At 44.9% G+C, this 15,957-nt stretch overlaps 1 protein-coding gene across 1 annotated transcript in view; it reads right to left on the reverse strand.

Moving 5' to 3' along the window:
• LOC306938742 (CUB and sushi domain-containing protein 3-like) overlaps positions 1-15,957 on the reverse strand; it is a 575,885-nt gene that overhangs the window by 157,538 nt on the left and 402,390 nt on the right. Inside the window, exons 9-10 of the mRNA XM_079523009.1 lie at positions 8,598-8,780; positions 6,687-7,013 (exon numbers count right to left, since the gene is read on the reverse strand). Coding sequence (XP_079379135.1) covers positions 6,687-7,013; positions 8,598-8,780 — 510 coding nt within the window. The remainder of the gene's footprint in view (positions 1-6,686; positions 7,014-8,597; positions 8,781-15,957) is intronic.

The following is a 15,957-nucleotide window of genomic DNA, read 5'->3' on the forward strand; positions in this document are numbered from 1 at the left end:
AGCAGATCTAGAATGACTGGGATGAAAGTTAAGCTATACACATTATGAGTCTGTCCAACTCATGGGAAATCTAACGCCAGACTGTCTGTGCAGACAGACAGACAGACAGACAGACAGACAGACAGACAGACAGACAGACAGACAGACAGACAGACAGACAGACAGACAGACAGACAGACAGACAGAGGAGGGGGAGATGGAACAACATGTACTAGATAAAACTAATCATAAGCTGCTAATAAGAGCTGCATGGTTCCTGAGAGCTGGGCATAGACCTCAGTCAGGAGGACCTCGGGTGCAGGCTTTCCACCTCTCCCATTTCAGCAGATTAACGCTCTGCTAAGAAGTGTGAAGGACAGTCCGGGCCAAACTGAATAAAGCCGACCTTCACAGAGGGAGCAGTTGGGGTCCTCCACTGGCACTTGATGAGTCTCAGCCCCATATGGAACCTCTCCGTCCGCTCATACTGTAGCTAAGAGATGAGGTCCCACCGGCTTACCATTCCACCGCGTTTCATATTTCCCGGCACTATACACAATTCTTATACCCTTTTCCGCACATTGTATCCAAAAAGTAAAGGTTGGCCACAACAATTGGATTTTCCACCTTTGAAAATCCAATTCAACATCTGACCAGGAAGGAGAGTAATGTTGCCTCTGCAGCCACAACTTCCTTGGAACTGGCTTACTAAATAAGCGATTTAAACACTCGTTTCAACCCGTCACTTGGACGTTCTTGTCCACTAGTAAACGAAACATGCGGATGCAGAAACACTGTGTTGCCAGATGCTGTGAGTGAAACAAGCGACCAGGTCTATGAATACAAGCCCAAAAGAAGCAACCAGTTTCACCACTTGATCCCTATTATATCAGTTATTTTCAAAAAGAATCGTGAAAGCAAGCCCAAATAAGCAACTACACTTCAGAAATAAGCCAAAAACTAAAGCAACACGCAACTATGAATATTAAGATATGTATGTGTGGTTTAATAACCCCGCTGTGTGTCGCTCGGGAGGAAGTGTAGGAAAGGAAGGAAAAAGGATGCATGTGATAAAGTTCTAATAAATACAACTCTGATGGGATCTTCAGTTCATCTCTCTGCCTGCGTTCTTCATCTGATGCTTTGATGACAAGGTTTTCTACAGTCTACAAGTTTGTTTTAGAGAACTCCATTCTTCTCTCTAGTTTAGTGGTGTCTCTGTTCTCTAATATACGACATATGTTACAGGAAAACTAGCCCAAAGTCGCTTGTAATAAGCAGAACTGGCAGCATTACAAACCAGCGCTGCAGGCTAATTTGTATGGGTAAAAATAATGGCCGACTGGTTTGTGCTGATTTAAAATGCTAGTCTGTTGCAACCTGGCAGTTTGAAGTAGTCTTTGACTAGTCTGAACAAGACTGTGTGTGACGTTTAGAAGATTTAGAACACTTTTCTGCGGGCCTTTATGTGTGGAATATGGTTTTAGATATTTTAGATTTTAGCAGTGAGCCCAGTGTCTCTGATGTCATGACACTGGGCTCACTTCCTTCCTCGACTACAATTCCCATAATGCTTTGGTGCACTGCTCCTCCTTGTGGATAGGGGGGGGGGCTGTCTTACTGAGAAAACATGTAGTCCAGGAGTCTGTACGCCAACATGAGGGCTGTTTGACCCCACGCTGTGTCAGAGGCCATTAGATCTCTGAGGAGAGAAGGGTCACCCAAAACGCACAAGTCCTCCTCGGGGCAATCTCTTATCGTAGCCTTGTGTCATTTAGAAGGGGTCCAGTAGTACTGCGTCAAAAAGATTATTATAATTAATGAAATGCCAAATGTTAAGTTCTCTGGACGACATCTTAAAATGTCTTTGAAGCCGTCTCCATTCTCCGCCCATGAAGGGAACTCCCAAGTTGGCCCCCACGCCATCCTGAGGACGATTTATACATTGTTGGTGAATGAAGAAAGATTAATGATATTATTATGGCCAAAAGGTTGCTGTAAACAGACAGACAGACAAGGACGGACGCACGCACGCACGGTTATACGTTGGTTTTAGACGGACATTCAATAGCCGACTATTGCTCAGCGGGATTGACCAATCCACCAATGCCACCCACCCTCCCTCTCCCCCACCCCTACGGGAAAAAGTGATGGATTTGTCTGACATTTACTGGTGTGTCCTTTACCTAACATTAACACTGAATTAGAAACTAAATGCATGTGTGTGTGTGTGTGTGTGTGTGTGTGTGTGCGCGTGCGTGCGTGCGTGCGTGCGTGCGTGCGTGCGTGCGTGCGTGCGTGCGTGCGTGCGCGGCTAGGTCCGTGTGTGGATGTCCACTGGACTATAGAGAAATCCATTATGTTTTGAAGCACTTTAATGTCACTTTGTTCATTAATTCAAAGGCAACAGCAGACGCCAGCAACAGTAGACAGTGACAGTACATTAACCTCCGAGCCACAATCGACAGTTGTCTTCGCGGCTTGCAGACAGATTAAAGAAGACAGCACTTGTTGCGTGCAGCCGTGCGCATAGTGTCTTGTAAGAAGTAGTGCCGACTAGTGTAGCCACCGCTTGCCATTAAAGCTGCATGGCAATCAGATTTGTATTAAAAAATTGTCAGCATCGCAAATGTTTATTTTTATTTTTTTAGGACCAGACGCCAGGAAAAATGATGAAATGCGACAAAAGCGTTTTTGTCTAATGAAAATTGACGTAGCAACTTGTCCTGCTGTCATCTTGACTGGCAGTAAACACACTGCCAATGTGTGTAATGTATCAAATATGATTGACATTCACACAGGCCACGTATTCACATAAATCCCATAGAAGGAGATGTAAACAACGTACAGAATTTGCAGTATTGGCATTGCACTGCACTTAGAAGTCGCTTGACTTGGGTGTAAACACTGTAATTGTGCTTCTTTTGCTTGTCTCGCAGTGTTATTTGGAGAGTTTCTTCTCACTTCTGGTGGTCTGTTTGACTCTCCAGGTGTCCCTAATTAATCACATGCCTGTTTTGCACCTGTGGCAGATCTATAAAGCGGCCTCCGGGAGGCCGTTGAAGCAGACTCGCCACGCTACCACTCGCTTCCTCCATTCTTTGGTTCCTCCAAGGTGCCTCCTGTTGTTTCCTTTGATGGGGTGACAGTGATGCTCCTCCTTTATTTCCATTATGTTCCCGTCTGGAGAAGGAGGCGCCAGGCATCTGAGGCATTTGAGGTGTTGTTCTTTGCTGTAGTTTTGGTGGAATAATCCCAGGGATCCCCGGCACTTTGTCTGCCTTTTTTGTTTTGTTTGGACGGATGGCTCTGTTGGATATTCTAACCATAGACATATATAAAGGCTAGATGGCTCAAGGCAGAGTCTCTGGCGTAGTTCACCCGGTGGCCATCTTGCTGAGGGGCTACATGTAGTACAGTATGTTCAATGGCAGCTCAAACAAAAATAGTCATAACTCCCTCAAATCTTGACGGATTTACAACGGTTTATTACAAACATTGTCAACGTGGCTATGATTCGGGACGCTTATCTGCTTAATTTTGTTATTTATATGAACGTTGTATAAAAGCATATGTTATAAATGTCTCTGACATTTATAACAAACCAAACCGTTTGAAAATAAAGTTATGGTTAATTAAAAAGTACATGCCCCATAGACGCAATGTGGCATGTATGTGGCGGCCATCGGTAAGATGGCCGCCACGTAGCAATGTCGCTCTCCATTGGCCAGAGCGTGGGTGAGCCATCTAGCTTTCGTATATATCTATGATTCTAACACTGTCCACACAGTCTATAACGAGGCCTCATCAATTTGGAAACAACAATTAGGCTACAATGTCCCAAAGGCGCCTGGTAATGTTTGTTTGACAAACATTAATCCTAACATTAAAAGTCCATAGACTAATTCCGAAAAGCCAGATGTTGGAGACACTAGTGACCCTAGAAGAACCCTGAAGTGCTCCAGGTACCATTGACAAAGTTAGGCGCCCCTGACGCACACACTCATTCACCGATTGCGGAGGAAACTATGCAACGCACCAACCTGTTCATGGGGAGCAATTAGGGGTTCAGCGTCTTGCTTTAAGGACACTTGGACTCTGCATGGGGAGCTTGGGATCCAACTGGGAACCTTCCGCCGCGCTATACCCCTGAGCCACTGGGAACCTTCCGCCGCGCTACCCCTGAGCCACTGGGAACCTTCCGCCGTGCTACCCCTGAGCCACTGGGAACCTTCCGCCGTGCTACCCCTGAGCCACTGGGAACCTTCCGCCGCGCTACCCCTGAGCCACTGGGAACCTTCCGCCGCGCTACCCCTGAGCCACTGGGAACCTTCCGCCGTGCTACCCCTGAGCCACTGCCGCCCCAATTCAGATAGATCAAACCACAGGAGTAAAGTATCTATTAATGCAACCTTATATGCATGAATATGTTTCACCTACAATATCACATGTTGAAGGGTCTGTACTGTATTGTAATGTGTTGGTGCACTCCAAACTGGGGCTTGCGTACAAGTGCAAGGTCAGAACTATGACAGAACTGTGACATCACTGTCAATATAAGAGAGGTTATGTTCAAGCATTCAGTGCAGTTTGCAGAGTGTTGTTTGCAGAGAACAGAATACTAAGAAACTAAGATAACAGTATACAGATTGCAACTCACATTCTGCAAACATGCAGATTTTCGTGAAGACCCTCACTGGCAAAACCATCACACTGGAAGTGGAGCCAAGTGACAACATTGAGAATGTTAAGGCCAAGATCCAAGACAAGGAAGGCATTCCGCCTGACCAACAGAGGCTGATATTTGCAGGCAAGCAACTGGAAGATGGACGCACCCTTTCTGACTACAACATCCAGAAGGAATCCACCCTCCATCTTGTCCTGCGTCTGAGAGGAGGGCAGTAAATTATTCCATAATCTTAGGATTTCTCTCCTGGCTACATAGCTTGTACAAATATTAAAACAGAGGGTTGTGTACAAGCTACCTTGGAACGTCAAGCCCAACCACCTCCTGGCATTGTGTATGTGCATCTGCTTCCAAATGGTGCAAAATGCCCACTTACTGACTCACGAGTCATGACACAGCATAGCATCACAATCTAACGACACAGCACAGCAATGCAGTGTGGTGCACTTGTAGATCTTCTTTTTTTTTTAAATAGATTATGCAAGCCTATGACAAGTCGCAATGCTATTTTTATTATTTTATTTTTTGATACAGTAACTTGGTAATATATTGGCAAAAAAAAACAATTAAAATAAAAAGATTTAAAAAAAGAGGTGAGCGTGGTGTCTCACAGAGTAAGAGTGCATATACCATATACCAGTAATGCAGATTCAAACTGGTGTCAGCTGCGGTAATAATTAAGGAAGGATTGGAATCTTTCTGTTTGTGCTCTTACTTGGTGACCCACGAGGCGCCAAAAAAAACAACAAAAGATTGCCTCTCAAAATCCAACCCTACGTCCTCGTCGTGAGAGGTGGAAACAGGTAATGCTGACTAACAGGGCTCTGGTAAAACATTAGGGTTGTGGCTATGATTCGATTCATATCGATTCCTTTTAGTAAAATAATGCTTCTGCTAACCAACCAAAATGTGGCTGCTGCGCAGTGCAATTATGAAAAAAACCAAACTACAAAAAATAAACAAAAAACTTTAAGCAGCTTTCTTTAAAATATTATGAATTCTGTCGCAACATACTAAATAAATGAATTAATCAAAGTTTGTTGTTGAACGCGTGTGTCGAATTCGTACAATACGTACACACAGAGACATGGTGCATTTATAGATAGATAGGATTGTCAGGTTTTTTTTTAGCAATGGAACAGTTAGATAAGCAGACATACTGTAAGACGGAGATGTATGCTGAGTGACAGCTCTTAATGGTATGAAATCCAACCACCCCCGACACATCAAGATCAGTTTATTTGCGACCGTGGAGTCTGTTCTCTTCTATGGCTGTGAATGCTGGACACTAACACAAGCCCTACAGAAATCCCTGGACCGGTGCTACACCAGAATGTTACGTGTGGTACATCAACCAGGACGAGCACATCACCAACAAGCGTCTGTACATGGGGGGCAGATAGCAGTAAGGAGGATGAGACTAGCTGGCCACTGCCACCAACACCAAGAACTCCCGGCCAAAAAGCTTGTACTGTGGGAACCAACACACGGGCATCGATCGAGAGGACGTCCCACAACTACCTATGTGGACGTACTAAAGAAAGATGCTGGTGCAGAAAGCACAAATGAGCTTGGATCATAAAGATGTGATGTTATGAGCCCACATCTCTCTGCGTTGTAAAAACGTCCCCGTGACTTTCCTGTCATCTTGTGTCACACGCTTTGTGATCTGCCGATAGATTGCATCTCACAGTGGCTCTGACATATAGACCTGTATATAGACTGCAGCAGTCACAGTGCTGCTAGTTCTCATTCTAGCCGTAATGAGGGGCCCGTTTACAGCTGGGACACCAGGTGAATGCAATGAAATATCCTGACAAACAGAACAAATAAAAATAAAATAGCTGCACAGCAGATCTAGAATGACTGGGATGAAAGTTAAGCTATACACATTATGAGTCTGTCTAACTCATGGGAAATGGGACAGACAGACAGACAGACAGACAGACAGACAGACAGACAGACAGACAGACAGAAGGACAGACAGAAGGACAGACAGAAGGACAGACAGAGAACATACTACTGTAGGTGATGTTGAATCCTCTCCCCGACATGGAGTGGTCGGCCTGGAACTCCAGCCTCAGCGTGTGGGTGTTGGACGTCAGGTGCGAGGGACTCTCCGCTCCGGAGAAGCGCCCGAGGATGGGCGCGTCGTTGGTCTCGCCGTCCTTCACCGTCAGGGAGTCGTACGGCGCCTCCAGGTCAAAGTCGTTGAACGCCAGGTGGATCCTGGAGCCGGGCTCCGACTGGACGAGCCACACGCAGTTCATGTTGTTCCCGTAGCCCTCGGGGTAGTCCGGCGAGAGCACGGTACCGACGGGGGCCGTGAAGTTGGACAGGCAGGGGACTGTGCAGGTCCACAGAGGGATAGATAGATAGATAGATAGATAGATAGATAGATAGATAGATAGATAGATAGATAGATAGATAGATAGATAGATAGATAGATAGATAGATAGATAGATAGATAGATAGATAGATAGATAGTAGAGAAGGTGGGGGGTAGAATAAAGTAGTAAAGACACCAGAGAGAGAGAGAGAGGGGGAGAGAGAGAGAGAGGGGGAGAGAGAGAGAGAGAGAGAGAGAGAGAGAGAGAGAGAGGGGGGGAGAGAGAGAGAAAGAGGAGATGGGAAGAGGGATGCGAGTGAGCGACAGAGATAGTATTTTGTGTTAAATATTCATCCCCATGGTCGGACATCATCACACATCACAGCACAGTGAGTGAGAAACCCCTGTAGGCCCTAATAAACTCCCTGTATGGTATCCATGGTGACAGGGTAGAATGTCACCATCAAAGCGGCGCAGACACTATCCATTATTATTATTATTAGATACAATGTTGCTCCTTCTCTCGGGCCCTATTCCCCACAGAAATCACCCACGACGTTTAAATAATCCTCTCTGATTTCACGCTGGAATCCACTTGGGTCCTGGCATCCCCCTACTCTGACTGCGTGTCATAACATTCTGCCAAAATAGAAGATCTATAAGCTCACAGTGTCATGTACTGTAGCAGATCTATAAGCTCACAGTGTGTCATGTACTGTAGCAGATCTATAAGCTCACAGTGTGTCATGTACTGTAGCAGTGTGCTGTGAGCTATTTTCTGAGGAAGATTCTGAATTAGAAATGTTGTTTGTCAACGTTGTCAACGTTTACAGGGAAAAAGACACACATAGCTGTCTATAGGAGTGACTAGCACCACTCAAAAATGTTACCCGACCTGAATGAAATCCAGATCATGAAAAGGAATATACAGCTCTCTGACATTAGGTGGTCTTTTGTCTTCCAGCCAGAGGCACACATGCCATTAGCAGTCTTTTCAACTGTGTTGAAGAGGATATATGAAACCTGCTCATTAACACCGTCTAACATGAATCACCCGAGTGTTTCATTCAATCCATTGTACAGTAAGTCAGCAATTTGAAGAAAAAAGAAAAATCCTCGGGTTGGATTGCTCTTTGCTAGGGAATTATTTGAAGTGGCTAAGTGCTAAATGATAGAGTAGGCACGAGCTGTTTTCAGCATGCGTGTGTATAGCACACGACGTCTCTCTGTGTGTGTGTGTGTGTGTGTGTGTGTGTGTGTGTGTGTGTGTGTGTGTGTGTGTGTGTGTGTGTGTGTGTGTGTGTGTGTGTGTGTGTGTGTGTGTGTGTACGTGTGCCACTCCTAATACATGATAATCAGGTGCCCAAGCATTGGTCTGACCTCATCAATTATAATGTACACATTTATGGCTGTTGTTGGCTGACAGAAGAGGAATGCACTATAGAATGCTGAGTGTTCATTTAAGTTACAAACGAATACATTACCGTGATGCCGACATGAGAGCAAATCCGTTGACGTACTTTATCTCACTTGATCTATATGCTGATTATAGTGCAATTCGCGATTAATTAGCGACACAGAGTCATTTCTGTGATTACTTACATATGCAAATTGGAATGTTGGCAGACCATTGGTTATTGTCCTGACAGGAAATGGTCCTCTCTCCGATTAACTCGAAGCCAAATTGGCACTCGAACCTCAGGATCCCGCCGTTGGAGAAGCTGTCTCCCTCCTTGACGCCGTAGAGGGGGATCCCCGGGTCGCCGCAGCTCTCCTTGTCGATTTCTGCAAGAGGTAAACCGCATCACACGGATAGAGACATTTGACACATGGGTGACGCCCCGCAGGACATTATAGCCCGTGACCCGTTTCTCTTGGATCTTGATCCGAGAGTTGAAGAACTGCTCAAGGGGAACCTCAGAGAGATCCCTGCTTTAATAGCAGCGGAACATGGGTCACGACTGCTGTTAAATCCTGTGAGGGGAAGGAAGATAACTGTCTTTATTCCTAGCTGGAAGTAAAGGATGAGTGCCTCGCTGCTTGCCAAAGATTATAACATCTAATCAAATTGTATTCATATATTCAGGCATGGAAATGTTTAATGAAAACTTTTTGATGTGTAATATGTCTATTACTACTCTGGGGGTCTGAATAATATCTTTGCCCATCCCTATATCAGCATGAGCTTGTTATACCGCAGAAACTTTTATTTCATTAAACCACCATAATTGCACAGATTTTCTTCTACTGGTCTGTCTGGCAATGGACAGGTCTTCTACTTCCAAAAAACTGGCTGAGCCAGCAAGCAGACATTATGCTACTTCCATAACTAATGTTGACAGTAGTTGGCCATCAGCAAAATATGGCCGGACAATGTGTTTGTCAGTACAGCAAATGAGCTATTATAGCTATACCGGCTAATAACAGCAATGTTATTTAAGTGTACTGTGAATATTGAGTGCTGGAAAGTTGGACGTCAGGAATGTGGCAAAAAAAACTTAAAGGGAAACTTCATCATTTTTGCAAAGAAATATATGTTAATGACCTTTAGAAGATTTAGAATTTCTGGGGGTCTTTATGTGTGTAATATGTGGTTTTAGATATTTTTTATTTTAGCAGTGAGCCCAGTGTCTCTGATGTCTTGGACACTGGACAGTCCTCCCCCTATCCACAAGGAGGAGCAGTGCACCAAAGCATTATGGGAATTATAGTCCAGGAAGGAAGTGAGCCCAGTGTCGATGACATCAGAGACACTGGGCTCACTGCTAAAATCTCTAAATGTGAAAAAGTCCAGCTCAATTAATCATTGACTCAAGTACTGAGCTGAAGTCAAGCTGACCTCAGTTAAGAACTGTTGGCTGGCAGAGGGCAAATTAACCCTAGCCTATCCCTGCTGTATTCTCAATTACTGAGCACCTGAATCCACCCTGTAATCAGCACAGCACACTTAGTTTTCTGGTCATTCTGTACAGACCACAGCATCGTGTGCGTCACTCTCTTTGTTAACCACACACAAATGCTTTCTGTACAACTCGTTCTTCAGTAAAAACCCTCAACGCCAAGTGCTTTGTTGTTCTTGACCGAACCACCTGGAGCGGTGTAAAAAGCTTCCAAACCACTACATATTACATGCACATAAAGACCCCCAGGAAAGTGTTCTTCTAAACGTCATTAAAGGGACACTCACCCTTTTTGCAAAAAAGTATATGTCAATGACGTTTAGAAGTTTTAGAACACTTTCCTGGGGGTCTTTATGTGTGTAATATGTGGTTTTAGATATTTTAGATTCTAGCAGTGAGCCCCAGTGTCTCTGATGTCATGGACACTGGGATCACTTCCTTCCTGGACTACATGTTGTCTCAGTAAGACAGCCCCCCCTCCTCCCTATCCACAAGGAGGAGCAATGCTCCAAAGCATTATGGGAATTGTAGTCCAGGAAGTAAGTGAGCCCAGTGGGCTCACTTACACAGACACTGGGCTCACTGCTACAATCTAAAATATCTAAAACCACATATGACACACATAAAGACCCCCAGGAAAGTGTTCTAAATCTTCTAAACGTCATTAACATGTACTATTTTGCAAAAAGGGTGAAGTGTCCCTTTAACAAATCTTGTTTTGCAAAAAGGGTGGAGTGTCCCTTTAACTCCTCACTCTTTAGCACAGGGTTTTCCAAACATTTCCCTGCCAATGATCCCCAAATATAGCCATATGGCCTTTTAGGCTGACTCCAGACCATAAGCTGAAATCGTAAGCGTATAAATCATTGTGGTTTGTTTATTAGAAAAGTTCAACCTATAGCGGAAGTTAGGCCACGTATTTAAAGACTTCCATGTCCACATGATGGCCACATATTTCGGCAGGTCACCAATTTCACCGTAACACCGCCATGCTGAGTGAGCACTCACTGGGTGGAGTCCAGCTTCAGTCAGACAATCAGGCAAATAGCCTCTGGTTGTGGCCCTCCCATCGACAATAATTTCCAACATAGGTACGCTAAGTTAAAAGCCATCATATAATAATATTTTAAATGGAATTTGAATATATATTTATTATTATTATTATTGTTATTATTATTATAGGCTATCGTCCTCTCCTTTCCAATGTTACGCCATGCACCAGTACCCCTGGTGGTTACAGCAGCCACTCTGTGGCCATGCACCAGTACCCCTGGTGGTTACAGCAGCCATGCACCAGTACCCCTGGTGGTTACAGCAGCCATGCACCAGTACCCCTGGTGGTTACAGCAGCCATGCACCAGTACCCCTGGTGGTTACAGCAGCCATGCACCAGTACCCCTGGTGGTTACAGCAGCCATGCACCAGTACCCCTGGTGGTTACAGCAGCCATGCACCAGTACCCCTGGTGGTTACAGCAGCCATGCACCAGTACCCCTGGTGGTTACAGCAGCCACTAACTGTGCGTTAGTTCTGTTTAACTTTGACACCCAGAATGTATGGAGAGCAATATTGTGCATCGCTTTTATTGCCACGCTGTGGTCCGAGACGGAGGGCAAGGCGAGGCTTGATGTTCTTCTTAATTTAGAACAGTGATCAAACTGTAATATCCCAGGTGTCTGCTGCATAAGTCACACAAAATGAATAGCGACAACACAGCCAATCGGGTGTGAGTACATCCCTCTCTAGGCCACAGTAGATTGCGCTCTTGTAAAAGATGCTTCTTTGTCGTGTTCCTTGCAGGGTTTTATGTACCCTGTCCACTAGTATACCTCCCCTCCACTCCCCTCCCCTCCCCTCCCCTCTCCTCTCCTCCCCTCCCCTCCCCTCCCCTCCCCTCCCCTCCCCTCCCCTCCCCTCTCCTCTCCTTATTATTTACAGGAAGACAAAGGTGTGTGTGTGCGTGCGTGTGCGTGTGCGTGTGTGTGTGAGAGAGAGAGCTTGTGAATGCGTGTATGTGAATGCCTAAGATTAAATGAATGTGCACATGTGTTTAACTGTGTGTGTGTGTATGTGCGTGAGCGTGTGTGTATGTGTCTGTGTGTGTGTGTGTGTGTGTGTGTGTGTGAGAGAGAGTTGGTGATGTATTGCATTAATTTCCATCATGACATCGTCTTTATGAGACCTACAGCCTCAACCAATCACAGCCTGAGTAACACACACACACACACACACACACACACACACACACACACACACACACACACACACACACACACACACACACACACACACACACACACACACACACACACACACACACACACACACACACACACGCACGCACGCACGCACGCGCACACACACACAACACACAACACACACAGTAAGTGAATGCCCTAAATATTCTGTGATCCAAAGAGAAAAAATATTGTAGGGTTTCTGAGGATAATGGGGCCAAAAAGAGCAGCGTTAGCTGTTCTTCCATTTGCAACAGATGAATTAGTACAGTGAACGGTACACGGGCGGAATGTAGATCAGAATGTATTTGCAACAGATGAATTAGTACGCTGGCGGAATGTAGATGTACACAATCACAATGTATTTGTCACAGGTTTACAGTATAGGGATGTCCCAATACACTGTTTATGTTGCCGAGATGTAGAAAAAACGTGGAGGAGTTTGTGTGGATGCATGTAAATTCTGACAGGTGTGGTCAATAAGGACAACAAGATCTCAAATACTGCGTAGTACGAGGCTGCACCAGAATGACATGCTATACAGTAGATATAGCTCTATTATAAGCAGAAGACTGTGTATTTCACTCTTCACATTGCAGATCCGATCCCGATACCACAATTTCTGTGTTAGAATAATATTTATAATAATAATAAATAAATCAAATAATTATTTTATCTTGTGTTGTTAAATCTGCTATAAGCAATAATATGTCAAATTTTTAACCTTTTTTTTCACGTCATTTCGACCATTTTTTTTTTTTTCGACCAATGACAAAGCTTCTAGGAACATCTTTGAATGCAGATTGTGGCCCCTAGATGTGTCACAGAGACTAAATTTTTACTCGTTTTACTCATTGCTGGCTGTCTGGAAAGAAAAGGTCATTAATTAGGGTGGCCATAAGGGGGTTCAAATTTTGACATATTCCTTATAGCAGCTTTAAGAGCAGACTCCTCATGCACTCAAATGTGCACTTGCCGTTTGGGCAACTCGAAAGAAAACTCCACATGCCCCAACATTTTATTTACCATGCCATAGTGTCAACCCCTTACCCCTGTGTCGGATCGGTGGTTAGACTGGCATAATTGCCGATACCGATATGACCCGAATTGACCAAAAAGGGCCGATACCGATACTTTTCCGATACCGATACAGTATCGGGACATCTCTAGTTTACAGGTGTACAGAAGCGGGTGTCGTATCTTATGACACGAGACCATACAAACTTAACCAAAACACTGGGAGAGCATTGAGATAATTGTGAGACAGCACGACAGCAGATTAGATGTTCCTCAGAGATGTTGGTTTATTTCGAAGTACACAGCATAGCAAAGCATGGCATAGGCTCCTCCGGCGGCCTCACGCCGTCCCAGACTGACTGACTGACATAGAAATCTCATGGTTTAAGTATAGTTTTACACAATACACATAGCTCCAGACAGCTGGCCCCCTAGATAGGTAGAGACCCTTTGATCCATTTCAACAGTGACCACTTTGAACCCCTGTTTTAGCATTTGATTGCTCTAGGTGTGAGTGTGTGACTCAGGAACTGAACTCAAACAAAAGGCACTGAAGAGCCATCCACACCCCGGGGGTCCCGAGCCAAGTGCTTGAAGTTTGAGACAAGCATCTCGGACCGACACCTCCAAATAGGATGAGCTAAAATAGGTCTACTGCATGTAAACACATGTCACATTTTGTAAGAGAACATGAGATATTGAAGAATTATGGATTCATAATTCACCACATTCCCCCTTTGACAAACTCTAGTCTGTCACTATGAAATATGAAACCATAATTATCTTACCAGTTACCACCCCCCTTGATCCTCCGGTTAACAATACATTCAAGACACCAGAATAACAGCATTACAGTACAGAACTTCCCAAATGGTTTTCAAACACAGACATTCAAGATTACACGACTCGACATAAATGATTTCATTTACAGTAAGTACAAATACAATTTCGTATCAGTAAATTAAACCCTCTTCAAACACTGTATTCGGCTGCCAATTTAATCACTATCCTGACAAGTAATCTTAAACAATGAATAATGGAAAATGATTAGTAAGTTACAATTAGCTGACGTTTAAACAAGACATTGCCGCTTTCAGGAAATTTAGGACGTGCCATAACATATCTATACGTTTATAATGCTTTAAATAAAACTCTGCTCCACTAAGGTATATAGAACATACACACCAAATCACATGAAACTCTCTCTTTGGAGTTTCACAGGACCAAAATCAAAATAAGTCTCCAGACCTATCCTGACCATAAACAAATACATTAACAGGCCAGAGTTTAAGCAATATTTAACTAATTAATACTCTCTTCACGTCTCTAGGAAAACACCTATTTGATTCACAATTAGGCTACTTATGAACCAACTTACCTAATTATACGACAAAACATACCAACATGAGGCCTATTTTTTCATGTTGAAACAAACATGACGCACAATTTTGAAATCAGAAAGAAGGAATGTCCGTCTCCCCTCCGTATGAACAAAGGAAAATCTTCTGTATTCTGCATTCCGTTACCTCAAAGTTCGCTCAGCTGCATGGACCAAGTTGAGAAAATGTTCACCGCTGTTTTCGCTGAAAGTTCTCATAATCATCTCATCATCACCTCCCCCCTCCCAGCTCTGAAACAACAGAGATGGGAAAACGAAGAGAAAAGCAACATCTTCATCACAGACCCCGTAGGCCCGTGAAGGCCCTCAGCTTGCGTCGTCAGTCGGCCATGGAAAGCCAAGCCACCGCCGCCACGGAGATGTGTCCTCCTTCGGCCCGTGTCGTGCGTGCAATGGGTGATCAGTACACTGCATATTACACGGCCGCTGTTCGACACTGTCCTCCTGTCCACTTCGAAATGAACTCCCGAAAGCGGAACCCGCCGCGCCAAGCGTCGAGTGGTCGCCTCACCCCGTCGTGGACCTCCGCTGGCGTCCCCGTGCCGTGCTGCACTGCATCGCTCCCCTGCTCGCCGTCCCCTGCGTAGAGTTGATGATCGAAGGCCCCCGTGAAGGCTGCTGCTCCTCGCCGACCGCTCCTCTGTCCACTGGCCAGTTGGAAAGAGACGCACGTCGTCGCTGCGCAAACACTCCTCATCGCGGTGGTCCGTCGACATCCTCCTCCTCGATCCGCTGGAACACGTCGTCGTCGTCTTCCACAAAAACCCGCTGATTAGACTGAATAAAAAAGCCAACTGGTTCTTCTCCTAACTGGCGTAAACACCATGAAGGTCGGGATCGCGCACCATCTGTCGTATCTTATGACACGAGACCATACAAACTTAACCAAAACACTGGGAGAGCATTGAGATAATTGTGAGACAGCACGACAGCAGATTAGATGTTCCTCAGAGATGTTGGTTTATTTCGAAGTACACAGCATAGCAAAGCATGGCATAGGCTCCTCCGGCGGCCTCACGCCGTCCCAGACTGACTGACTGACATAGAAATCTCATGGTTTAAGTACAGTTTTACACAATACACATAGCTCCAGACAGCTGGCCCCCTAGATAGGTAGAGACCCTTTGATCCATTTCAACAGTGACCACTTTGAACCCCTGTTTTAGCATTTGATTGCTCTAGGTGTGAGTGTGTGACTCAGGAACTGAACTCAAACAAAAGGCACTGAAGAGCCATCCACACCCCGGGGGTCCCGAGCCAAGTGCTTGAAGTTTGAGACAAGCATCTCGGACCGACACCTCCAAATAGGATGAGCTAAAATAGGTCTACTGCATGTAAACACATGTCACATTTTGTAAGAGAACATGAGATATTGAAGAATTATGGATTCATAATTCACCACACGGGTG

This window comes from Electrona antarctica (assembly GCF_951216825.1).
Source record: "Electrona antarctica genome assembly, chromosome: 15".
Lineage (NCBI taxonomy): Eukaryota > Metazoa > Chordata > Actinopteri > Myctophiformes > Myctophidae > Electrona > Electrona antarctica.